Raw genomic sequence first — 26409 nt, forward strand, 5'->3', positions numbered from 1 at the left:
GGATATTCGGGTATTCAGACATGCCGTGGAACATCACCGGACAGTCAGAAATATTAAGTGTAGATCAGACTCTAAATCAGTAGCATATAGATTCAGGTCTTCCATATTCATTCATCTCAATATGTACTGTTCAAAGACCCCATGTGAAGATGGCCAGCTCATCGAATCAGTCATCTGCTGGTGATGAGAGCTCTGGTCATCACTCACTACTGATGGAAGGGATGCCAGTGGGCTCAGTGCGCACGCACACACACGTCCATGTTCAGGCCTTGAACGTGCTCACACATCAAAATAGGTAAACACTCAGAAGTTGCTCTCCCTCAAACAACCTTAGGCCCAAACAAGCACTTATTGTAAAAAAGGTGCATATCCTACTGTACAACGGCTGTTCATATTTAAACATACTCACATCCATCCCACAGAAAACAGGAGAGCATCTCTGTAAATTATTAACATTTATTTGAGTGTACAATTTAATAGTCCATTATTCTTCCAACCTAATTTCTGAAGGTTTGATGTCCATATATCTTGGTTCCTGAACGCAGTTTCACTCATCGTGAAAACAGACAGAGCGATACTGTAAAGAACAGCATTGGTTCCCTTCCAAGGAGAAAGCAGTATCCCCCTGTGTAGAGTCAGGTTAGTGTCAATAGTAGATGTGTTAGTGTAGTTCACTGGTTCTGAGGGACAGTTTGTTAGTGAAACAGATCATGGGACACTCAGCTGCAAAATCAGATGTCATATTAGGTTGACAAACTAATTAATCCTCAAGCTTTGCATCTGCACCGACCTGATTCAAACAAATAAACTGTAGGAGACTGATTGCTACTATAAAAAATAAAAAAACATTGTTTGTGATAACCGTTTGTAATCAATAATGTATTGTAACTATGATGAAAAACCAAAAAACAGAGAAGACAGCTGTGTGTGTGTGTACTACTGTAGTGTACGGGTTGAGAGTGTTGGATAATTTAAGTGATAGCCTTTCAAGCATAACGTTGCAGATACAGCCATGATACTGCTCTGTATTCACGTACTGAGCCTCTTTCAATTCGTGCAAAAATACAAACTGAGTAGATTTACAATTGACAGCAAAATGGGGCTAAATATTCCAACATAGCTGATTTCATAAGAAAATAAGAGCTAAACTAGGATTTTTTAATAAGTAAAAATAAAGTAAGAGAAGCGTATGAAAATAGTGTTCTCGATTTTTAACAACTAAATTATTAACGGCTCTGACAGTTTGTTCATTTGTTCTCTCCAGTCACTGACTGACCTCTTAGATCAAGAGAAACTTGACGTAAAAAGTTTAAATCCAGGAGAGAGAGAGAAGAAAACTTTACAGAAAGATAACATGACAAACCTTTACAGATTAAATGAGGTATTGCACAGAATAATCTATATAAAAAAAAAAAAAAGGCAACAAAAATATACAGCAAATTGATAAAACATTTACATTATAATTTGAATAAGATTTAGAAAGACAATTTAGGAACAATGTAGTGTTGTCATAATCATCCGCGAGGGGGAGGATCACTAGTCATCCCACTCATCATCATCCTCAAAATCCTCTTCCTCGTCATCATCGTCATCATCATCTAGGGATGAGAAAGACACAAACACATACAAAACACATTGGTATGAATATAAAAGCAACCTCTTATCTCGTGTGTGTGGGTGTGTGTGTGTGTGTGTGTGTGTGTGTGGGTGTGTGTGTGTGTGTGTACCTGAGGAGTGGATGGCTTTGCTCCTCTTCTGCATCACCTCCATCAGAGCGCCTACGATGCCGGCTGAAGGGGTGGCGGGTCCTCCTGACCCTGGTTCGTCAGTCACCTGGAACACACACAGGAATACACACCAGTGAACACTCTCCAGTATAGGGGACTGTGCGTCTAGTATCTCTAGAGGATAGGGGGAAGTGTGAAGGGCTAGCCTTAAAGGCGCTGCATGGTCAAGCCAACGTCTGCATTGGCCGTACAGCAGTTGCTGCGATACGGCCTCTGTAGAAGCCAGTGCATTCACACTGCTTGTGCTTCGCGGAGCAGAGCTGCTGTGAAGGAAGTTGTCAATCAGGTCAATGCGGAACAATACGGAGCCCTCTGCATTGTTACAAAATTTGGGAGGTGCACGGCGATGCGGTTTGGAGCTCGATTTGGCCTCTACAAGACTCGAGGCTCCACAATTGCATCGCACCCTCAGTACGGAGCCTCCGGATAGCAATGCCAGAGCAATCATAAAATTGGGTTTTAGGGGTTGAGGTAGGAGCCAGGGTATAAGGACCAGGGGCATAGAGGTTAGGGCAGGGTTCTTCAACCAGGTTTGGCCTATGGACAAGTTTTTTCTGGCAGGCCAGAACATAACTGGTACATAGTAGTTAATTGGCCTACACTACAATTTGAGCAACATTAACACATCTGATTAGTACATAATACATTCAGTGACAAAATAATCATTTAGATCGGATTACACTCATAAAAATCACCATGTGATTAATGATTTTTTTTTTTGTTGAATTTTACCCTTTTTTTCTCCCCAATTTTGTGGTATCCAATTGTTGTAGTATCTACTATCTTGTCTCATTGCTACAACTCCCGTACGGGCTCGGGAGAGACGAAGGTTGAAAGTCATGCGTCCTCCGATACACAACCCAACCAAGCCGCACTGCTTCTTAACACAGCACGCATCCAACCCGGAAGCCAGCCGCACCAATGCGCTGGAGGAAACACCGTGCACCTGGCCACCTTGGTTAGCGCACACTGCGCCCAGCCCGCCACAGGAGTCGCTGGTGCGCGATGAGACAAGGACACCCCTACCGACCAAGCCTTCCCTAACCCGGGCGACGCTAGGCCAATTGTGCGTCGCCCCACGGACCTCCCGGTCGCGGCCGGTTACGACAGAGCCTGGGCGCGAACCCAGGAACTCTGATGGCACAGCTGGCGCTGCAGTACAGCGCCCTTAACCACTGCGCCGCCCTCTATTAATGATTTTTGTTGTCTATTTCTCTGTGCATTGATTGGTGAGGAAAAAACACATCTACGTAGCCTACAGTATTTTTTTTTAACATCAACATTTGTTCAGAACAATTAGCATGATCGCAAAAACTATCAAAGCTGGAAAATTGAAAATATAAGTTTCAGTCTAGAATGTACAGAGATATAGGGTCATCTTTCTAGCTTTTCCCCAATGTCAAGCCAGTGGGTCTTATCTGCAATGAAAATGTCACTGTTTGCAAAAAATGTAATCTCAGACATTATGAATCTAAGCATAGCACTTTCAAAGTGGCCTTCCCGCCCCAGACAGAGGCCCGACACAGAAACACAAAAGCGTTAACTGGGTGGCATTCTCAGAGGAACACAGCACAATAAAGAATCTCACATTTTATGTGCCAACAATGTGTGGCTGGACATACACCTGCGAGTCCTCATTTTCCTCTATGAACGCGGTATAGACTCACGCCAGGAACCGGCTTTCACATAAGTCGATTGAGGACCGCCTGCGCATCACAATCGCATCCATCTCACCTGACATCCACAAGATCGTGTCCGATGGGAAATGCAACTTTTCCTACTGATTAAACAACTTAGTGGCCTATATGACTGTATTTAATAAATACTAACATTGGGAGTGCTTATTCAGGGATATTTAGGTAAAGCTGACAGTATTTTCTAATTGTTCTGTCATTACAGGAGCAGGCTACCCCTATACCGACATTCAGACACGTCGCCTTTTTTTCTATAAATTATTGTCTTATGTAGGACGCTACATTTTTGGCCAGTTGCAATTGTAAGTAGGCCTAATTTTAAAAATCCCACTTCTATTTTTCTTGTGAAAAAGCTGTTGCGTAACAGCCTACCACAGCCAGTTAAGTTATTTTATATAGGCCTCGGCTCTTAAGAAATAGACTCCAATTAAACCCGCTTGTTGTTTGTAAAGTCAAATTAAAATGAAGATCATTGTTGAAATGAATTACTCGACTGGTGTAGTTTTTCTCCATCTGTTGCTGTGCAACACTTGCATAACAAGTTAGCTATATTTCCAGCACCAGGCGCTGTTCATCTCCTATTGATTGCACTGCGGTTGCAGTTTAACATTTCAGCACCACAAAATAGTCCACTGCATGCTTTATTATTATTTGAATGTCTCCTGCATTCTCTCTCCCCATGAATGAAGTTAAAATGTAACTTTTGCATTATTTAGTTAACTGCCTTCTTGGGACATTGCATTTGGGAGTTTTTGCATCTCGGGTCTGACATTTTTATTTTTAAATGAAACAAATATTCCTAATTAAATTGGGGGGCTTTGGGGTGACAAATCATTTTGCTGACGGGACAGATTTGGCCCGCGGACCGGCAGTTGGGGAAAAATGGGTTAGGGAGTAATGTATAAGGAGGTAATGTCCACTCACAGCCTTTAGCTGTTTGCCCTGTCGTATCTGTTCGAGGAGACCGTCTCGGCTGGTGTTGGTGGAAACGGGCTCCACCTTCTTCAGCGGAGCCCCCTCCCTGATCTGGCTCAACAGGGCTGAGGGCTTACCAGCACCTACACCCCCTCCATCAGCTTCCGGAAGCATGGGTGGGGGAGGAGGGCCGGGAGGCGGCGGGGGAGGAGGAGGAGGAGGTGCTCCGGAACCAATACCTGCTGAGGTGAAGGAGGGAGGTGGGGGAGGAGGTGGGGCATGGGGAGCCAGGGGAGGAGGGGGCAGAAGGCCTCTAGTTGGGGGTGGGGGTGGAGCTCCCATGCCTGTTCTAGAGGGGGGAGGAGGTGGTGGTGCTGAGGTGGGCGCTCTGGAGGGGGGTGGAGGGGGAGGTGCGCCCCTGCCCCTGACCGGTGGGGGCGGGGGTGGGGGGCTGGAGGTCTGGTGTGGGGGAGGGGGTGGGGGTCCGCCTCTGGAAGGAGGGGGTGGAGGGGCTGGACCAGAAAGAGAAATCATTTTAGCATGGCATCTACTATTGTACACACTTCACAACATGCTTTAGATTCTAGAAGAACCTCAGAGGAAAGGCAGCAAATAAATACAGCTCAATTGCTGCTATGACACCATGCAGTAATGACTGTAGCCACTAGGGACAGCTATGCTTCAAGTAATTATTCTCAACTAACCCAGAAACTCAGACAAAAGCTTTGTGGTGGGATAAAAGAGTATAGCATTGACTAACATGTGATTCTACAGTCAAGAAAAGGAAAATGTCTCTTCAGCACACTGCAATCGGACTCCTGGTCTGGCCTGTCAAGGTCCATACATGTTCGATCATGCCCAGGGGCACACAGCTCTGGGCTCATATCCACAAAGCATCTGCGAGTAAAAGTGCTGATCAAGGATCTTTCCATAAAATTGATTCATTATGATCTTTAAGACAAAACAGAGCCTCGATCAGCATTCTCACTCAGATGCTTTGTGGATACAGACCTTGGTCTTCAAGGGCCTCAGTCCTGAGGAACTCGAGGGCCTGAGGAGTTGTGCACCCCTGTGATAGACCAGGGATTCCCAAACTCGGTCCTGGGGCCCCCCCTTGTGCACCTTTTCGGTTCTTGCCCTAGCACTACACAGCTTGATGAGTTGGTGATTTGAATCAGCTGTGTAGTGCTAGGGCAACAAACAAAAAAATAGGTGCACCAAGGAATGAGTTTGGGGAAACTCTGTGTTAGACTATTTTGTCCTACAGAGGTCAGAGTTAGTCTATCAGACCGCTCCCAGTCAGACTAATGCCACAGCAGCACCATGCAGAGATAAACCAACCTACCACACCACCTTGGAGGTGGAGGACCTGAGGAACACACACTGAACATTAGACTCTAGAGCACTAAACAATCTCTATGGACACTACATAGGCTACAAGATAACTTGTTTTTGTAAGTCACCGTGACCAACTATCAATACTCTTCTGACAAACAAACAACCCAAAGCCCTTAGTTCCCACACACACACACACCTTGTCTGCGGAGCTCTATCTTGATTGCCTCCACTCCTCCCTTCTTCTCAATGAAGTCATAGATGACCTTGGAAGTCTCCTTGTCCTTCAGCTGGGCCTCAGAGATGCCACACATGTCAAACAGGTTCTTAAGCTCCGGGTCTAGGTTGTTCACCTGGAGGAGAGAAGAGAACACTGGATTACAGTAAATAGAACCATGCCGAGTTAGAACTCCTATCAGTTAGAACTTCACTCAGTTTGAACCTCAATGAGTTAGAACTAGGGATGCACGAGAAACAGAAAAAATAATAATAATTTAATTTAAATTAAAAAATTGTTAAGCTTATCGGAATTGGCAGATATTCGCTAAAAATGCCAACATCGGCATCGGCTCGATGTATAGTTTAACGCCGACATGCATACCTGTATAACGTAGGTAGATGACGTGCATACCTGTATAACGTAGGTAGATGACGTGCATACTGTATAACGTAGGTAGATGGCGTAACGACACCAAAAATACAGCGCTACACGTGCAACGCAGCATTACTAACCTGGCCCACAATGTCTGCTGTGTGGATCTATTTAAGTTTCAAAGGAAGATAACAAAAAGGCCATACGCAACATTTGTGCTGCTATTATTTATTATATTATTTCCAGAGGGGAAAAGTGAAATCTTTCAATACCACAAACCTAATTACTCATTTGAAAGTCTATCACCACCAGACGTTCAGTGACTACTAAGTGCACAACTAAACAAGTTCAAGAAAATCTCAGCGAGAGACTCAAAAGGCGAAATTCAATAACGATAGGATTCATTGCCCTTGGCAATCAACCTCTTCTCTGTTGTGGACGATGTTGGCTTTCGCCGACTGGTCGAGCACCTCGAGCCCCGGTACACACTACCAAGTAGGCGCTATTTTTCAGATGTAGCCCTACCGGAGTTACACAGAAACGTTGAAAACGCACATCCACGACCTACTTGCTAAGGGCGTCACTGATATTAACTTCACAACTGACATTTGGACCAGCGACGTCAGCCCCATGAGCATGTTGAGTCTGACAGCACAGTGGGTCGACGAGGATTTCGTACTGAGGAAAGGACAGACAGAGCTGAAACTTCACTGCTCGACATGTACAATGAAATCCTGGTTGAGAATGAAACGACTGAACAACAAAACAGCACAGCAAGTAAGTGAAATAAATGGGTTTTGATTATGTTTCACTGGTAATGTGAACAAATGCGTAAATGTCAACAAAATAACATTTTGGTCAGTGTGTGCATTTCAACTATTTTAGTGTACTGGAATGCTTAAGAGGCTGATAAAACTTTAACTATCCGTTATCGGGATCGGGTTTCTTGGCAAGGGCAGTATTGGATATCGGTCAAAAATGGCATCTGTGCATCCCTAGGTAAAACCTCACTGGGATAAAACATTACTCAGTTAGAACCACATTATGTCAGAGCTGGCGGTCTCATGTTCTGAGATAAACTGTTCTGATGTTGGCACCCCTGTTGTAAAACAGCCCCTGCATCACCACCTGGTGGCTGAGGGGACCTGTGCCAGGTTGGCACTGTTCGTTGGCCAACCGGTGGAGTGGATTGAAGGCTGTGAGATTATATTCCCACAGAACTAGATTACACAGGTTTATATCATATCTACTTTAAACCACTACTCTAGCTCTCTGGGCAGAGACACAAACAGCTTAGTAAGTTTGTTTACCTCTATGTAATTCAGGTTGTCTTCTTTATGTAATGAATTGCAGCTGTAAATAAATAAAATCTTGCAGGGTTCTTTCGTGTTTCTGTCGAAACATGTTAAAACATCCTCTCTCATCTCTCGCTCTCCACTTAAATCCTTGAAAGTATTAAAGCTCAGAAATGCAAAATCATTGAAATCTTATTTTTAGAAATTTCAACAAATCCTCCGGTTCCCGTCTGCTCTGTTCGATGTGCATGTAGAACACCACGCAATAATTACTTATCCTTTTTTTGGAAATGAATGGATGGATTATGCAGAAACAGGTTTATAATGTGAAATCTCCTTGTGTAACACTGGGCTGGCAGTGACTTCTGCAGTGGGCAGAGATGGAGAGATGCGTCATAATATTTCATATTTAGTTCTGAGGAGAATCATGTCTGATGAACACTACCTCAGAAATAAACAAGTTCTGAGCCTGAGGACTGGTAAGGGGGATGAAAACGCAACAACCCCCACCCACTCGCCTTCCTTCCCTCCCCTCTTTCTCCCAGTAATACACATCCTCAGAGAGAAACCATCCCACTGTCCAGGCCTATTGGTTTGAGTTAGAAAGAAAGGCATTTCACTGTCCTTGTTCATGTGACATTAAAACATCCCATACGTTATACGACAGAGGCTAGGTAGACCGCCGCGTGAGAAGAGTCAGATCACAGGTCAGATAGGATCTTCCCATACCATTAGAAGTAGGGGATGAGTCTACTAGCCAGAGGCTACAGTACAGACAACAATATCTCTTCCTCAGTCAGAACCCAGTCAGTCAGTCATACTCACATCGAAGCCTGTGTTGGGGTCCCAGCCGACATGGCCAACGTGCCTAGAAGGAAACACATGATCAGAGAGAGAGAGAGGAGTACAGAGCCTGAGGGAATTATCCAATCAGTATATAGTAGTTAGCCTAACCCTACACTCAGGGGATGAGAGGACACACAGAGGAAGTGTAAACTCTAAAGTCGCCTAACTAGAAAAGGTAACTCCAAGCAAACGTTCGCTAAGAGCAGCCGTTTACCTGGTTAAACAAAGGTGAGCCATGTGTTGGCAGAAATGTATGTCTCCAAGTCAAGACACGGCACATGCCACACTGGTAGCCTATCGCAGGTTTTTCAAAGCCTATGACAGATACACCAGAGTGTCATTTACTCAATATTAGGAGTTGAGAAAAATCAATAGAAACAAGATACTTCTAATTCAAAATGTGTTTATTCTGTTGTTGCTAGCGATATTCATTAAAAAAAACATTGGAAAATAAATATCCACACAAAAAAAAACAATGATAGATACAGTACCAGTCAAAAGTTTGGATACCTACTCGGTCAAGGGTTTTTCTTTAATTTTTGCTATTTTCTACATTGTAGAATAACAGTGAAGACGTCAAAACTATGAAACAACACATATCATGTAGAAAACAAGTGTAAAAAAAAAAAAAGATAAATATTTTATATTTGAGATTCTTCAAAGTTTGCCTTGATGACAACTTTGCACACTCTTGGCATTCTCTCAACCAGCTTCATAAGGATAATCACTTGGAATGCATTTCAATTAACAGGTGTGCCTTCAAAAAAAGAACATTTTTGGAATGTCTTTCCTTCTTAATGTGTTTGAGCCAATCAGTTGTGTTGTGACAAGGTGGGGGTGGTATACAGAAGATGGCCCTATTTGGTAAAAGACCAAGTCCATAATACGGCAAGGAGAGGTGAAATAAGCAAAGAGAAACAGTCCATTCCTATAAGACATGAAGGTCAGTCAATACGGAATATTTCAAGAACTTAATGTTTCTTCAAGTGCAGTCACAAAAAACATTAAGCACTATGACTTAACTGTCTCATGAGGACCGCCAAAGAAAAGGAAAACCCAGAGTTACCTCTGCTCTGCTCAGCATTTGTGGGAACTCCTTCAAGACTGTTGGAAAAGCATTCCTCATGAAGCTGGTTGGGAGATTGCCAAGAGTGTGCAAAGCTGTCATCAAGGCAAAGGGTGGCTACTTTGAAGAATCTCATATATATTTTGATTTGTTTAACACTTTTTTGGTTACTACATGACTCCATGTATTTTATTTCATAGTTTTGATGTCGTCACTATTATTCTACAATGTAGAAAACAGTAAAAATAAAAACCCTTGAGATGAGTTTATTTTATTTTTACAGGGACAGTGCACATTAATCAACATTTCATTAAAGGTGCCGGTTTTAGCCAGCCGGCTAATTTTCACCCGCAGTCCCTGGGCAGGTTATAATGAGTAGGTGTCCAAACATTTGACTGCTACTGTATAAATGCATTTATTTTTGCGGATCCCCTGCAATACCTGGGTGCGGACCCCTGGTTAAATACCCCTGCTTTACACTACTTCAGTAACCCAGTACCATAGTATTGACTACCAGTGTCCAATTCCTAAAAACACAGGACAGATTATCCTCACATCCATCAATCATGCCAGATACACATGTGATTTACATTACATGTGATTAGAAATATGTCCAGGATTAAAAAGTCCCATCAACTCTTAGCCTGCACATTAACACATTGCAGTATGGCTAGAGGTACTCCTCTATACATTAGCTGTGCAATACCCCCCAGTTGACCCAAATGGGCCACATCCTAACTTGACATCACAGTGAGTAACTAGAAGTGCCAAATACTTTATCTCATGATGGACTCAACCCACACTGAGGGCTTGTGAAAGACCCTTACTTCTCAGATGTCACAAATAAGAGCGGAATTAAAAACACACAACTAAAACAGAATAGAACAGAACGGAAAGGAATACATTGGAAAGAATACTTACTGGAAGTTGCTGGGCGTTCCGATGTCCGCCTTGGTCAGCTTCTTGCCCTTCTTTCCCTTCACCTTCTTCTCCTTCTTGTTGTTGTTGTTGACGCTGCTGCTCACCATGTTGAGCTGAGAGTTGTGGCCGTGGAACCGTGACATACTGCTGATCTCTGGATTCTTGATGTCCACCGTGGCCATGGGCAGGGCAGGGCCTAAGGAGGAACAGAAGAGTCAGAACTACAGTACCCACAATGCTACAGTCCGGGAGAGTCTAGGTCTGGGGGAAAGAGACCCGAGTGTCAGAACTAGGTAGTTTAAAATACCGATTACAAAATACTTTTGGATGTACATTTCATTAATGAGGCCTACTTCCATCATTGACCAACAATTAGTTCAATGAGAGGGCACACAGGGTGAGACAGTGGGTTGCCTTTAAACACCTGGAGAGTTTAGCCAACGTCACAACACACTACCTGCTACTGTGATCAAATTACAATCTCAGTAAGCACTCCTCGTGTAAAACCATCTCCTCTCTACAGCCTCCCATTAGGCTTAGGGCAGTCAGAGAGCTGTCTGCTGGTGGGACCACAGGGATAGACCAACACACAGCAAACAAGAAAAACAAAGCCACCACTACAACACTGCCTGGATGAGATTCGTGTGGAATCCTCACACTGAATACTATTTGCCACTACCTGTGGCTCACACGTCCTGTGACACCCACATAGTGGTCAATCCAAACTGAATTATATGGACATGACTGTCCTGACTCCCTAGCCACCTACCTCTGTGGCTGGAGTCCCCACGGGGGCTCTTTCTGATTGAGGGTGAGACTGAGGGACTACAGTCACAGTGAGTTCCGTCCCCCTTCCTCCACCCTCTGTCCCCCTTACACTCTCCGGCCGCTGCCATGTTGACGTCCAGCAGCATCTTACCCACCACGCCACAAGCGTGGTCCCCGTGGCGTAGCGAGAGGCGGGTAGCGAGGTCCGAGGGGGGCGCATATAGTTCCTCCTGGGGAAGGATCAGGCAGTGGAGGGTGGAGAGACACCCTCCCGGAAGCATCGCCCCTCCTCCTCCCCCCTCAGATAGGTCCTCAGAGGGAGAGGACAAGAAGGTGGTACAGAACATCATCTCAGAGCAATGGCAGAAGCATGGGGGGGGGGGGTGGCAAGACTACGTGGTGCTTAGTCCTGGGCTATAGCTCAGAGAGCCACTGATCCAAAGATCTACAGAATCAGAGAGACATCCCGAGCTATAGAACTAGAGAACCAACTCCAGGCGTTTCCAAAAACAGATCCAGAGAACCAGGTGGAGGAGCAACCAGAGAGAACAGGCAGAGCCAGGCAGACTAAGACCAAGGCAGACTAAGTTGTCAGACCCTCCGGCTGAGTGAGGTGGATAGGGGTTGGGCAAATGCCACAGCTACAGCTGGCCCCGCCTCCAAACAGAGTGCCCTCTCCTCACCCTCGCAACAGGGAGCACTGCCAGGTCCCAGCTCTACGAGCCAGACTCTTTCCCATACTCTCTCACCCCCTCCCTTCTGCCTTCCTCCCCTCTCCACCAGCATGCCAAACCACACCCCCAACTCCAGCCCACCTCTAATCCCAGCAAATCACAGTGCTGCTGGATTTTACATAACCATTAATGCCCACTGCTAATCCACCATAATCCCTGAGATTCTCTTAAACATGATGAATCTACATCAGAGAGAGAGAGAGGCTGGCTGGGAGACGGGACTCAGAGACAGCATGGAGAAGGAAGGAGAGATAGTGAGAAAAAGAGAGCGATAAGGCAACAGAAACTAACATTCTGGGTGAACGCGGTTAATTCCTATCTGCAGGGTCATTCTCACCTGTCATTATTGCAGACACTGAGACACCACAGACAAACCGCTGTATGGCCACAGGCAGAACACACCATGCCTGCTCGGCCAGAATGTTGTCTGTATGGGCACAGCCCAAGCCATGCCAGTCTGATCAAACTTCAAAGGACAGTTCTGGGCCATGCCATGCCATGTAAAAACATCACTCTCAGAAATCTGTTTACAGGTCACAAATGGCAAAAATGTCACCAATTCAGCCCCCCCCCCTCACAACAACTCCTTCCATTCCGTGGCCAGTGCTGTGAGTGGACTGGGGTAGTGTGAGAGTTGTGAAGTAACTAACATTAGCAGCTGAATTAAATCCTCTTAGCCTGATTAAGCAGACCAGGAGTTGATTGGGGTGGCACGTTCTGCCCCCCCAGTAAGACCAGTACAACACTATGGGGAGCCAGGCACAGAGCAAACTAGCTTTGAAGTCCAATAGAATGCACCGTTGATAAGCGATTCCAAGGACTGCTATGAAAAGTGTGACACTAATGTCTCACCACAGCAAATCAACTTGACCAGTTCTCGAGAGCATCTCTGAAAGAGCTTTTGACTGTTATAGTATCTGTAGAGTAAGGAAAGCTCTGGTACTAAATGACATAAATTCAAGAAAAATGCCAATGAACTGTATCACCCCCAGCGTGTCTGGGTACTGATGAGGAGAATGACGCACCTCTTACACTCTACAAGGTTATATATATATATATATACAGTTGAAGTGGGAAGTTTACATACACCTTAGCCAAATACATTTAAACTCAGTTTCACAATTCCTGACATTTAATCCTAGTAAAAAGTCCCTGTTTTAGGTCAGTTAGAATCACCACTTTATTTTAAGAATGTGAAATGTCAGAATAATAGTAGAGAGAAAGATTTATTTCAGCTTTTTTTTTTCTTTCATCACATTCCCAGTGGGTCAGAAGTTGACATATTTGGTAGCATTGCCTTTAAATTGTTTAACTTAGGTCAAATGTTTTGGATAGCCTTCCACAAGCTTCCCACAATAAGTTGGGTGAATTTTGGCCCATTCCTCCAGACAGAGCTGATGTAACTGAGTCAGGTTTGTAGGCCTCCTTGCTCGCACACGCCTTTTCCAGGTCTGCCCACAAATGTTCTATAGGATTGAGGTCAGGGCTTTGTGATGGCCACAACTTTAGAAGTATGCTTGGGGTCATTATCCATTTGGAAGACCCATTTGCGACCAAGCTTTAACTTCCTGACTGATGTGGATATATTGAAGCAACATCAAGACATAATTCTCTTTCCTCATGATGCTATCTATTTTGTGAAGTGCACCAGTCCCTCCGGCAGGAAAGCACCCCCACAACATGATGCTGCCACCCCCGTGCTTCAGGGTTGGGATGGTGTTCTTTGGCTTGCAAGCCTCCCACGTTTTCCTCCAAACATAACGATGGTCATTTTGGCCAAACAGTTCTATTTCATCAGACCAGAGGATATTTCTCCAAAAAGTCTGATATTTGTCCCCATGTGCAGTTGCAAACCGTAGTCTGGCTTTTTTATGGTGGTTTTGGAGCAGTGGCTTCTTCCATGCTGAGCGGCCTTTCAGGTTACGTCGATATAGGACTCGTTCTATTGTGGATATAAATACTTTTGTACCGGTTTCCTCCAGCATCTTCACAAGGTCCTTCGCTGTTGTTCTGGGATTGATTTGCACATTTCGCAAAAAGTACGTTCATCTCTAGGAGACAGAAGGTGTCTCCTTCCTGAGCGATATGACGGCTGCGTGGTCCCATGGTGTTTATACTTGCGTACTATTGTTTGTACAGATGAACGTGGTACCTTCAGGCATTTGGAGGTATGCTCCCAAGGATGAACCAGACTTGTGGAGGTCTATTTCTTTTGATTTTCCCATGATGTCAAGTAAAGAGGCACTGAGTTTGAAGGTAGGCCTTGAAACACATCCACCGGTACACCTCCAATTGACTCAAATGATGTCAATTAGCCAATCAGAAGCTTCTAAAGCCATGACATTTTTTTTTATTTTCCAAGTTGTTTAAAGGCACAGTCAACTTAGTGTATGTAAACTTCTGACCCGCTGGAATTGTGATACAGTGAATTATAAGTGAAATAATCTGTCTGTAAACAATTGTTAGAAAAATTACTTACGTCATGCACAAAGCAAATGTCCTTACCGACATGCCAAAACTATAGTTTGTTAACAAGATACTTGTGGAGTGGTTGACAAACGAGTTAATGACTCCAACCTACGTGTATGTAAACTTCCGACTTCCAACTGTAGCCTCTTATCTATAGAATGTGGAGGTTGGCTGATTATTCATATGGCCTGGTTTGGAGTGTGTGATGGAGTGTGAGTGGTGTCACAGGAATGGTATTTTAAGATTGAGGGAGGGATCTGCTCAACGTCACTGTAGAACTGGCTTTCTGGAATGTGTATGCAGGATACCTAAGCATGTCCTGTAAAGAGGATTATGTACATAGAAATTGCTTCTCACCACTGATGCCACAGTCAGATTTACAGTACTTCCATACCCCTTATGGTTAAGATTAAGACTGGGGGGTAGGGTAGGTAATCTGTTAGTTAGGGGCTTGGGAGAGGTGTTCTCTCTGAGACAACCTGCTTTCAGTGGATTATCCAATGGCTTTACACGGGAACCATTCAATCAAAGCCACGTGGGGACGAGTGCGTTTGTTTACGTGCATGTATATTTTAAGTCAAATCATTTCAGGGTTATTTGATTAAAAACTTAGTGATTCGATTTCTGGTTAACCTCAAAATGATTTTCCAAAAAAAAAATAAAGACTCATGAAGGACCTACCATTTCGACCTACCATTTTGACCTACCATTTTGACGTCTTTTTTTCTGTAAAACAAAATGTATAGAATTAAACTCCTGTATAGTGCTGTGTGTTAGTGAAATGTAAGGGATTGTATGGAGATACAGGTGAGTACGGATCAAAGAGGAACTCTTCTGTAAGCAGGGGGGGGGGGGGGCGGACGGAGTTAGTTAGTTTATAAGCAGCATGGATGCGCGCGTGTGTGTGGGGATTGATTGTCAAGCGTACGTGTGCGAGTTAGTGATTTACCAGAACGATCACAGACTGACTGACAAGACAGAGCTTAAATCTAAAAAGAGGATCATCCATACAGAAACTGCATCGACTCTTGCTGGTTTGGGACAGAGGACAAACAGTCCTGAACTTGTCATTATAGCAAGCTGGTCTCCATGAGCACTTCAAAAAGAGGCACGGAAGAGCACTGTTGCCCCTGGACAATGATCTTAGCTGATCAGGCACATGTTTATGTTAGGATTTAGTAGAGGGTGAAGCTGATTCTAGATCTGCTCCCCTTCTACTGGAGCAAAAGCCCTTAACTGTGGGCCAGAGAGAGCGAGAGCTGCCAATTGAACAATCAGGAAGGAGATGGCATAGAAAGAAGGAGAGATCCATATCTCAAAATTGAGAGGATCTGTCCAAACACTAGCAGACCAAGCTACGGTCAGAGAGAGGGAGGAGATGGTTTCAATATCAGAGATCCGAGGTCAGTAGAATCAAAGATGGCATCGGTAGGTAGTAGTCACCAGATTTTCTCTGTCGTCTCCCAAGCAGGTCCTCGACGGCTCCCCGGAAAAGCTTGGCCTCCTCCTCGTTGGCGAAGTTCAGTCCCATCTGGCACGACTACACACACACACACAGGAAGTGGAATGTCATAAGAACGAACAACACTGCAGGCTTCAAAAGACAGCGCACACACAGGTTTTTGCCATAAAGAAAATGACCACATGACATGTGAAAGGACTTGGCTGGAGCAAAGCACATCAAGTACATAGAGAAAGGGGATAACTCACGTCTCCTGCGAATGTGAAGAAGTAAGATTTGGGAAAAGTGATCGAGAAGTTGTTGTAGAGCTCCTGCTCTAACATGCTTCTACCCTCCTGTGGCGAGAGAGACAGAGTGTGTGGATGTAATTATTATTATATACATAGATTAAAACCAATGTTTGGTCACATACATCAGATAGGTGTGGTGAAATGTGTTGTTTTACAGTGTGAACTAAACCCACCTTCATGTCGAACACCCTGATAAAGTAGGATCGTGCTGGGTTGTCTTTGACCAGACAGGCTACACCACAGCACTTCTTGGTCCAGGCTGAGTTCCTGTCTGCTGAGTATACCTGCACCACCGCTGAACATAGCGACTGCAGGAGAGAGAAAGGCACAAGGTGTTAATATAACCAAATGCATTCAACTGAAATGTGTCTTCAGTATTTAACCCAACCCTTATGAATCAGAGAGGTGCGGGGGGGGCTGCCATAACCGACATCCACGTCTTCGGAGCCCAGGGAACAGTGGGTTAAATGCCTTGCTCAGGGGAAGAATATATTTTTCCCTTGTCAGCTCGGGGAATCGATCCAGCGACCTTTCAGTTACTGGCCCAACCCCCACGAACAGTAAGTCGCTCTGGATAAGAGTCGCCTAAATTACTAAAATGTCATATGGATGTAATAGGGATTTAACAGACTCACAGACTCTCAGTCTATATTTTACAGTGAAGCAGTGTTGGCCAGGTCTCCCTTTAAAAATATGTATTTGACCTCAATGGAATCAACTTCCTGCTTTAAAAAGGTAGACTCAAGGATGCAAGTATACACAATAACAGGGCAACTTCCTCAACAACTAAGAGGGTTGAAGCGCGAGCCTAAACTTCTCTGCTGTTTTGGTCCTGTAGAGATCACGCTGTAACAGTGTGAAGCGCACCCGTGCATGTGCGCAGATACTCTGACCGCGCAACATTTTGCATCGCGCTCATCTCAATATCTGCTCAGGGCAACCTCATCTCGCCAAGTCGAACTTTAAATAAAAAAGGTTAGAAAATAATGTATGCGCAGAAACACTACTACAGAGGTGTGACAGCACTGGCAGAGTTTAGACTGCCGCAGCGCAGTTCATTTCTCTGCAGGACTAAAGTCACCCTGTCCTCTTGTGTGCCAGTACTGTCCTCTGTATTGCTTACTGACATCTCAGCAGTCTCCTCACGCAGGACGGTAAAGTAGCCTGTCAGGCTGCCAAAAAAAGTGGTGAATATACTCTTGTCATTTACTTATAGTAATGTGAGGACGACAGGAAGGATGGCCTGTCATAACGTGTCTTTATTGTTGGCAGCAGTGTGTGTCTCACCGTAACAGCCTCTACGCCCTTCTCTATAGGACCGAGCTGTCACACCGCTGACTGACTCCGACAGCGGACATGTCAGTAATGCATCTAGACCTAGAAGCTCTAGACCAGGGCAGCCCAACCCTCTTCCTGGAGATCTACTGTCCAACCCTAATTTAGCATATCTGAGTAGAATCAGGTGTGTTAAATTAGGGTTGGACTGAAAACCCACAGGACGGTAGATCTCCAGGAAGAGGGTTGGGCAGCACTGTACTAGGAGGAGGCGGCCGTCTCAGGGAACAGAGTGGTTACCAAGTGAAGCTGCTGCAGCAATGCAAACAATGTCCGCAGCTCTTTGAAGATAACTTGTCATAAAGATAAAGGGCTAGCTCAAACAGAGCTAACTGGAGAGTTATTGCCAAGTATCTCATGGTCTTAGACGGATGTGGCCAGGCCTTCCTTCCATGCCCATTATGTGTGATCCTGCTGGGTCAGACAGGCCTGCAGCAGAACCCTCTGACTCAGCAGGGCTGGATGTCAGGCTCCACTACACAGACTCAAGATCAGGGCCCGGTTTCCCGATACCGAGAGAACGACACATCGTAAACCTACAACAGCCGAAAGCCAAAAACACCACACGGCAAGAATGTTCGCTAAGTACATCGTTAGACAAATTACAGAGCCCAGTGGTCACCAACCTTCTGAGTCAACATGCATGCCGAGATCTACCGCTCTGATTTTTTACTAACATGACTTAAAAATGTAAGCCTATGCAACATTAACCAATTAAAAACAGTTCTGTAGTAATGAGGTTTGTGCAGTAGGCTATAGGACCAATACATTATCACTGCATATTGGCTTTGCTTGAATTTACCTGCCAGTGCATTGTTGTTCGGGACATTTAAAAAATATATTCAACATTTGAGGTAGGCTATATGATCACACTGGTAATACATCCATTGTTGTATTACTTGTGAGGCACATTTGAATAATTTGCTTTTAAACTTTACTGGGCTGGTGGTGCCTGCACCTGGTGGTCAGTCTCATCGGAGAGAGAGAGCAGCAGACTGAGGGTCCGTCTCTCAACATCCCTCCGCTCTCCCTTTCCTCCACTGACAGAAACCAAAAAGGGACACAGTCTTCCAGCCGATGACGAAACTCAAGTCGCACCGCATTATTTCTGCCTCATGCACAAATTCATGTTGTTACTCCTATTAACAGAGAAAAGTGAAATATTCCTTGATATTAAAAAAAGACCCAAGCCGCTAATAACAACGCAAGCCTATATATACACACACTTTCCTACTAATTAATTGCTGCTGCACTGCTTGTTGTAGCGCTGAGTGGAAATAGGAAGAACGCGCATTATGGGTTATAAAAGTGTTGACTACAAAGTGTTGACGGTTCTGAGTAAGAACTTAAACATGAACTCCCTCATAAAAACAGCATCTCTTTGCTGTATTCGTTGACAGTCTCTCTAGTCACAGCTTTAAACGTTTTGAAATCTCACCGTATCAATTTTGCCGTAGCTTTCTTTTATGCCTGCTAAATTACTGCAGACTCGGTCATCTGAGCAATCGGATTGGCCAGCAATGGCATAGAGCACTTAATTTCCTCTCCAGGCCCACCGGGAAGGCAGAGTTTGTACCTTCAGACACATGAAATGGCAACAGTTTGCCTACCTGGCACGCAGGACAGCTGAATTGGCTGCACCTACCACCAACAGCCCGGGACTAATAAAACATTTGAAAAAAGGAACACAGGTGTTTGTTTTTTTTTCCACAAAAATATTTGGCGATTGACTAGAAATGCCTTGGAGATCGTCAAGTGTTTCAGACTGAATTCAAAGTTGACTAAATAGATTATTTTTCTCACCCATCTACACACAATACCCCATAATGACAAAATTAATAATTTTGGGGAAACATTTTTGCAAATGTATTAAAAATTTTATACAGAAATATTAAGTATTCACACACCTGAGTGGATACTTTGTAGAAGCCCCTTTGGCAGCGTTTTCAGGTCTTGCCATAGTTTATGACTTAAATATACTTGAAAATCTAACTCGGCCCCTCAGGAACATTCATCGTCTTCTTGGTAAGCAACTAGTGTAGATTTGGCCTTGTGTTTTAGTTATTGTTCTGCTGAAAAGTGAATTAATCTCCCAGCGTCTGGTGGAAAGCAGACAAACAGGTTTTCCTCTAGGATTTTACCGGTGCTTAGCTCTATTCAGTTTCCTAGTCCTTAATGATTAAAAGCATACCCATAACATGATGCAGCCATCACAATGCTTGAAAGTGGTACTCAGTAATGTATTGGATTTGTCCAAAACATAACACTTTGTATTCTGAACAAAGTTAATTGCTTTGTCGTATTTTTTGCAGTTTTACTTTATTGCCATGTTGCAAACAGGATGCATGTTTTAGAAAATGTTTATTCTGTACAGGCTTCCTTCTTTTCACTCTGTCAATTAGGTTGGTATTGTGGAGTAACTACAATGTTGTTCATCCATTCTCAGTTCTCCCATCACAGCCATTAAACTCTAACGGTTTTAAAGTCACCAATGGCCTCATGGTGAAATCCCTAAGCGGTTTCTTTCCTCTCAGGCAACTGAGTTAGGAAGGACGCCGGTATCTTTGTAGTGACTGGTTGTATTGATGCACCATCCACAGTGTAATTAATAACTTCACCATGCTCAAGGGGATATTCAAGATCTGCTTTTTATCCATCTACCTTCTTTGCAAGGCACTGGAAACCCTCCCTAGTCTTTGTGGTTAAATCTGTGTATGCAATTCCCTGCTTGACTAAGGGACCTTACAGATAAGTGTATGTTTGGGGTATAGAGATGAGGTAGTCATTCAAAAATCACGTTAAACACTATTACTTCACACAGTGAGTCCATTCAACTTATTACGACACTTGTTAAGCAAATGTTTACTCCTGTACTTATTTTGGCTTGCCATAACAAAGGGGTTGAATACTTAGTGACATTTTAAAACATAATTCCACTGACATTATGGGGTATTGTGTGTAGGCCAGTGTCAAAAAAAACCCAAATACATTTAGTCCATTTTAAATTCAGCCTGTAACAAAATGTGGAAAAAGTCAAAGGGTGGGAATACTTTCTGAAGGCACAGAATGTACATAGCATCCTCAGTTACCTCGTACCCCTGCATTCAACTCGGTACTGGTAGTCCCTGTCTCATTGCCATGTTATTTTTACTCACTGTGTATTTATTCCTCATGTCACCATTTTTATTTGATCTTTAACTCTGCATTGTTGGAAAAGGACCCGTAAATAAGCATTTCACTATTAGTCTACACCTGTTGTTTACGAAGCATGTGACAAATACAATTTGCCTGAAAATGTATTTCAATATGACTCAAATATATATGTACACGTTGCCTATTTACACTATATATCCAGAGTATGTGGACATCCCTTCAAATGAGTGGATTTGGCAATTTTAGGCACACCAATTGCTGATAGGTGTATAAAAATCAGGCACACAGTCATGCAATCTCCATAGACAAACAATGACAGTAGAATGGCCTTACTGAAGAACTCGGTGACATTCAACGTGGCACCATCATAGGATGCCACCTTTTCTGCAAGTCAGTTGATCAAATTTCTGCCCTGCTAGAGCTACGCCGGTCAACTGTACATGCTGTTATTGTGAAGTTGCTCCTAAACGTTTCTACAACGGCTCAGCGGCAAAGTGGTAGGCCACACAAGTTTATAGAACGGGACCATCGAGTGCTGAAGCACGCAAAAATCGGCTGTCATTGGTTGCAACACTCACTACAGAGATCCAAACTACCTCTGGAAGCAACGGCCGCACAATAACTTTTCGTCTGGAGTTGAAATGGGTTTCCATGGCCGAGCAGCCGTACAAAAGCTTAAGGTCACCATGTGCAATGTCAAGCGTTGGCTGGAGTGATGGAAAGCTCGCCGCCATTGGATTCTGGAGCAGTGGAAACTAATCTGGGTTTGGCGGATGCCAGGAGAACACTACCTGCCCAATGCCAACTGTAAAGTTACGTGGAGTAGGAATAATGGTCTGGGGCTGCAGGGTAGCCTAGTGGTTAGAGCGTTGGACTAGTAACCAAAAAGTTACAAGTTCAAATCTGTCGTTCTGCCCCTGAACAGGCAGTTAACCCACTGTTCCTAGGCCGTCATTGAAAATAAGAATTTGTTCTTAACCGACTTGTCTAGTTGAAAAAAGGTTTAAAAATATATAAATAAAAAATAAATAAAAAAGGTTTGGACTAGGCCTACAATTACATTCCAGATGATTCTGTGCTTTGCGGCAACAGTTTGGAGAAGGCCCTGTTACTGTTTCAGCATGACAATGCCCTCATGCACAAAGTGAGGTCCACTCAAAAATGGTTTGTTGAGATTGGTGTGGAAGAATTTGACTGGCCTGCACAGAGCCCTGACCTCAACTCCATCGAACACCTTTGGGATGAATTAGAACGCAGACTGCGAGCCAGGCCCAAATCCCCCAACATCCGTGCCCGACCTCACTAATGCACTTGTGGCTGAATGGAAGCAAGTCCCGGCAGCAATGTTCCAACATCTAGCGGAAAGCCTTCCTAGAAGACTGGAGGCTGTTATAGCAGCAATGTTCCAACATCTAGCGGAAAGCCTTCCTAGATGACTGGAGGCTGTTATAGCAGCAATGTTCCAACATCTAGCGGAAAGCCTTAACAGAAGAGTGGAGGCTGTTATAGCAGCAAAGGGGGGACCAACTCCATATAAACGCCCATTATTTTGGAATGAGATGTTTGATGAGCAAGTGTCCACATACATTACCAAAAGTATATTTTAATGCAGTCATCTAGGGTTACATTTTAAGCTTTTTACGCTTCACTTGTTTGTAACAATTGCAAATATTTTGGCAACTTTGTAGGCCTGTGTGTAGACAACTATGTTCCAAAGTTGTTGGTCACAGTCAGACAGAAACATCTTGATCGTCGGTGAATAAAGTGAAGCAACACTGTTTTACAAGTGGTCTTAGGCAGTTGGTAAATAACAAGCGCTTTCAAGTGAAACTTTAGTAACAATGGTTTTGGGAAACAGCACAGAGATTTACCGATGCTCCTATGAAGGTTCTAAAGATGAACTTAGCCTTAAAATGTTATTGGAAAACGGGACCCAGGTTCTTCCCCAAGTTCACTAGCCTCCTCGCAGAGGGGTTCAGGCCAATTACCCTGCAGATGAAAGGCAGGCCAGAGCAGAAAGTGGTAAAGCAAGTTCACGAGAACGCCTAGTAGCTAACTACACACAGATGGGTAAGAGCTGTGCAGTGTCTGGGGAACATGAAGCTTTCTAGCCTAGACTACATTTCAAAGAAAGCAATACATGTCCGTGCTCATCTAGCTGGCTGTGCCCACAACGGGACAAAGACAGTGAGGTCACAGAGAGCTGAGCAATTTCATCTATCAGACTCTCGAGCTCTGATCACAAGTGGCAGCCTCAACGAGCCCCACTGGCCACAGGAAGCACCCAGTCCCAGTGACATCATCAAAGCTCGCCATGGCACCACTCACCAGGCTGCTGGTGCTACTACACACTACAGCCAGTAGGACTGTAGAGGGCTCACAGGGAAAACGAACAAACAGGATGTTGAATGTACGGTAAGTGTGCATCATTCATCCATGTCCTGACAGTTTTTCCCATGAGCCTAAAAAGTGGGATTGGGTAGGAATGGCTAGGGTTGGGAAGGACAGAAAGAGAGGGGGGAAAGTCAGAGTGTAGTTGGGGAGGAGTAGAGACTGGAGAGTAGTAGGAAATACAGAGACTGGTGTTGGGAGGCAGAGGCCCAGAGTAGGGGTGGTAAGGGGAGGCCGAAGTGGGGAAAGTGGGAACAGGGAAGAGGTTGGGAAGGAGAGTATGAGGTAAAGATCAAAGGCACATTTTCGCCACTCCAGCACAAAACACTGAAGGAGGTTGACCACTGCACTTCCTGCTGGAGAGGACTGCTGATCAGGCAGTCTCTGTGTCTCTGTCTCACTCACACAGAATGCGAATTGGATAGCTTCCACCTCTAGCCCGGTGCTGATAGTAAAAAGTGAAGCAGTAGGAATACCAATGAGTTGAATGTCAGTGAAGCCACATCAACACAGGCTGGACCTCTCACATATGTGATTCATCATCTGGCAGGGCCTGCGTTTCAGAGTGTGCTGCTCACTGTTTGTATGTATGAATCACTGAAAGAGAGTGGAGTGACAGAGTGATAGAGACCAAGATAGAGACAGAGAGAGGCCCTGAGCTGAAATCCACTGACACAGCTCTGGTTCCAACTAGCACATAACATCCATGTCTCAACAGGCAAGAGGTATTAGACATTAGCTTCTGGCTCAGCTAGCATAACTTGCCTTCAACAACTGGAATAAGCCAAAGGTTAAACACAGAAGCAGGGGCTGTTCAGTGTTCAGTTCTCTGTGGAGGAAGAGAAAAGACAGCAGCTTCCTACATTTTCTTCTCTAGCTACATGAGACCATTACATAACAAGCAATCGCTCACTTCTCACAGATTTTAACAAGAGCGTTTTCATGAGGAGAGCGAGGCAGGAATGTCACTCACGCAACTGCCTGGGCTGTCTCACATGGTGAGTGACATGGCCTGGATGTCTGTGGAATGATGTCATTGGCTGTGTATGCAGGTGTACAACAGGTGCAGAGACACACCTGGGACAGGTATGACTGTGACAGACAGGTAGGAGGCGAGACTCTTCTGGCCCACCACGTGAGAAAGAGGAAGTAACCGAAGACGACTTCCTCAACACCATCTTAGCCTACTTTGTGAACATGACAAAAGGTGACATGACTCAAAGCCAGATGATATGGGGAGGTAGCAAAGGGTGTGGTAACGTGGCATGGGAAAGTTACTACCGAGATAAAACTATCAACGCACCTACTCTGGAGAAACTGTAGGCTCAACCAACTTAGTTTCAAACATTACACAACACAGCCTTGACCCATATCCATGAGGAAATCTGATTAAACCACATTCCTGATGAACTGATTAACAGCCTTAAATGGCATCCAATTGTATCAACCAACCTGGTGTTTACAGGTAGCTCATACCTGCATGTATTGTAAAATAAGGGGGGGGGGGGGGGGGGGGGGGGGGGCATTCTCTCTCTGAACTGACCTCGGATTACATTAGCCTACCATCCAAGGTAGATCAAGATGACACACTGGGGTGTAAAAACAGCAAATAGATACTGTATACCTATTTTGTTGACATAAGTCTAGGCCTTTACAATGCTATTGTACATTACACCAACTTAAATACCCGAGGTTAAAGGGCGCAATCAATGCACATCACGTTTCAAGAGGACACATTGTTTCTATTGAAATATAATTTCCTGGCCGGGTCAAATTATAACAAAACGCGTTATATAATAGAATTTCTCAAGCGGTCACATTAAATAGAGTCCCTGCCCATCAGAGCTAATTTGCTACAGTGATACACTGTAACGCTACATTGGACACATTCTTCACTGATTGCCGCATCTCAAAAACCGAGGAGAGCAATCAACTGAACTGAATTGTGTGATTGCCTATGACAAAGTATTGTGTGGACAACAGAACAATGCATGCCAGACAGATTGTTCAGAACACAAAGGCTGTTCTGAACACACAGGCTGCTTCCGAAATCAGCCAAGACATTATGCAACTTCAGTACGAAAAATATTCGTAGTCAGGTTGATGAGTTTAGCAGATCCTAACACTGGCCCAGGTTTAGGCCAACTAAACCGAGCAGCACATTCTTGTTAACAGTGGTTTGCCTCTTCTGGGTGCTATGCAGGTGTGTCAGGGAACACCCGAGGCCTCGGGGCTTGACTGAAACTTTCTACCGCCCAAATGTCACTATGTCCCGGGATATCAATACTTATTTTTCCCTACCCCTGTTCCACCAATCTAGCCAGTGCCAGTGGCGAGAGTTGTTTCCCTTCGATTGTTATATCAAACATATTGAGGCATCAATTACAAAGGCTTCAATTAATCCTGAAACGGGTAAACATCATTCACGAGCAATTAGTAAAGAAAGTATAACAACTGATAAACTTACGGTGCATTTTCTGCCGAGGTAATTGAAGAGACAGTCGTTCTCTTGTGGGGTTAGCAGTTTGGATGCACTGTTAGCGGGCCGCCGTTGCGGCAGATGGCCACTCATTATTGACAATCAACCAAAAGGTGTGTTATGATTCCGATTCGACGTTGTAAGAAACCCAAATAAACAGTCATTGATCTCCCGTGGCCTGCAACCGGACCCTCACATCGATGCACGTTTGTTCACTTCCCGATAGAAACAGCTTTAGTATGATATTATGTTCGTTAGTCCCAAACACAACGTAAGGTCCTCCTTCAATCCAAATTATGAGAACATTCCTGCAACGTCTTGCATATGGTAGATACTAAACTTTAATCAGAACTCCAGCGCAAGTAGCGGCAGATTTGTGACTCAATCCAACATGGCAGTCTTTGGGAATAAACCAAAAACGTAACAGGGGGAGTGCGCACTTTTGAAATGCACGACTAGATCATTTTGAGAGCATTAAACGGTTATGTTACACAACATTTATCACATAAAATGTATTATCTTTATAATAAAATTAAAATATATTAAAATATGTCAAAAGAAGCACAATTAAAATATGTTTTGAGAGAATGGTACAATCCAGCCAATGTTTATACCAAAGATTCTTATAACTAACCCAAATTAGACCAGAGCGTGTCGTATGAAATGGGAACAAAATAATCATATTGGCCAAAACGAGCAAAGAGGTGGGGCGAAGGCAGGCACGAACTAGTGAAATCCTATTGGCGCGTTCTAGCATTTATTTACATATTTCCTTTGGGGAACGCTTACTATGTGAAGTGCGCATGTGCCATAACGCTATTCGACCCTTGCATTCCTTCGAAACAACAATTGTTTTTAACCTTGGCAAAGGGTAAAG

General features: G+C 44.2%; 1 protein-coding gene across 2 annotated transcripts; it reads right to left on the reverse strand.

Annotated features, from left to right (window-relative positions):
• Positions 1–440: 440 nt before the first annotated feature.
• Positions 441–26146, reverse strand: LOC110501055 (neural Wiskott-Aldrich syndrome protein). Of its 2 annotated transcripts, XM_036957581.1 has the most exons (10): positions 25521–26146; positions 16348–16482; positions 16133–16219; positions 15866–15962; positions 10452–10647; positions 8444–8486; positions 5931–6084; positions 4406–4908; positions 1728–1833; positions 441–1598 (listed from the first exon to the last, which is right to left on the reverse strand). In XM_036957581.1, the coding sequence occupies exons 1-10, from the start codon at positions 25623–25625 to the stop codon at positions 1537–1539; spliced, it is 1488 nt and encodes a 495-aa protein (XP_036813476.1). In that variant the 5' UTR covers positions 25626–26146; the 3' UTR covers positions 441–1536. The 2 variants fall into 2 exon arrangements, with proteins under 2 accessions (XP_036813476.1, XP_036813477.1); XM_036957582.1 differs by lacking the exons at positions 15866–15962; positions 16133–16219; positions 16348–16482; positions 25521–26146 and adding an exon at positions 11221–11999.
• Between the last annotated feature and the right edge of the window lie 263 nt (positions 26147–26409).

The sequence above is a fragment of the Oncorhynchus mykiss genome, chromosome 21 (genome assembly GCF_013265735.2).
Source record: "Oncorhynchus mykiss isolate Arlee chromosome 21, USDA_OmykA_1.1, whole genome shotgun sequence".
NCBI lineage: Eukaryota > Metazoa > Chordata > Actinopteri > Salmoniformes > Salmonidae > Oncorhynchus > Oncorhynchus mykiss.

What these genes read in the sequence shown, in the direction of transcription:
- LOC110501055 (XM_036957581.1), bottom strand. Translation starts at nt 25,625, where the DNA reads ATGAGTGGCCATCTGCCGCAACGGCGGCCCGCTAACAGTGCATCCAAA. An exon ending in TCAGGGTGTTCGACATGAAG is followed by an intron (nt 16,220 to 16,347) that starts GTGGGTTTAGTT and finishes CTCTCGCCACAG; the next exon opens with GAGGGTAGAAGCATGTTAGA. An exon ending in AGGGCAAACAGCTAAAGGCT is followed by an intron (nt 1,834 to 4,405) that starts GTGAGTGGACAT and finishes TGTGTGTTCCAG; the next exon opens with GTGACTGACGAACCAGGGTC.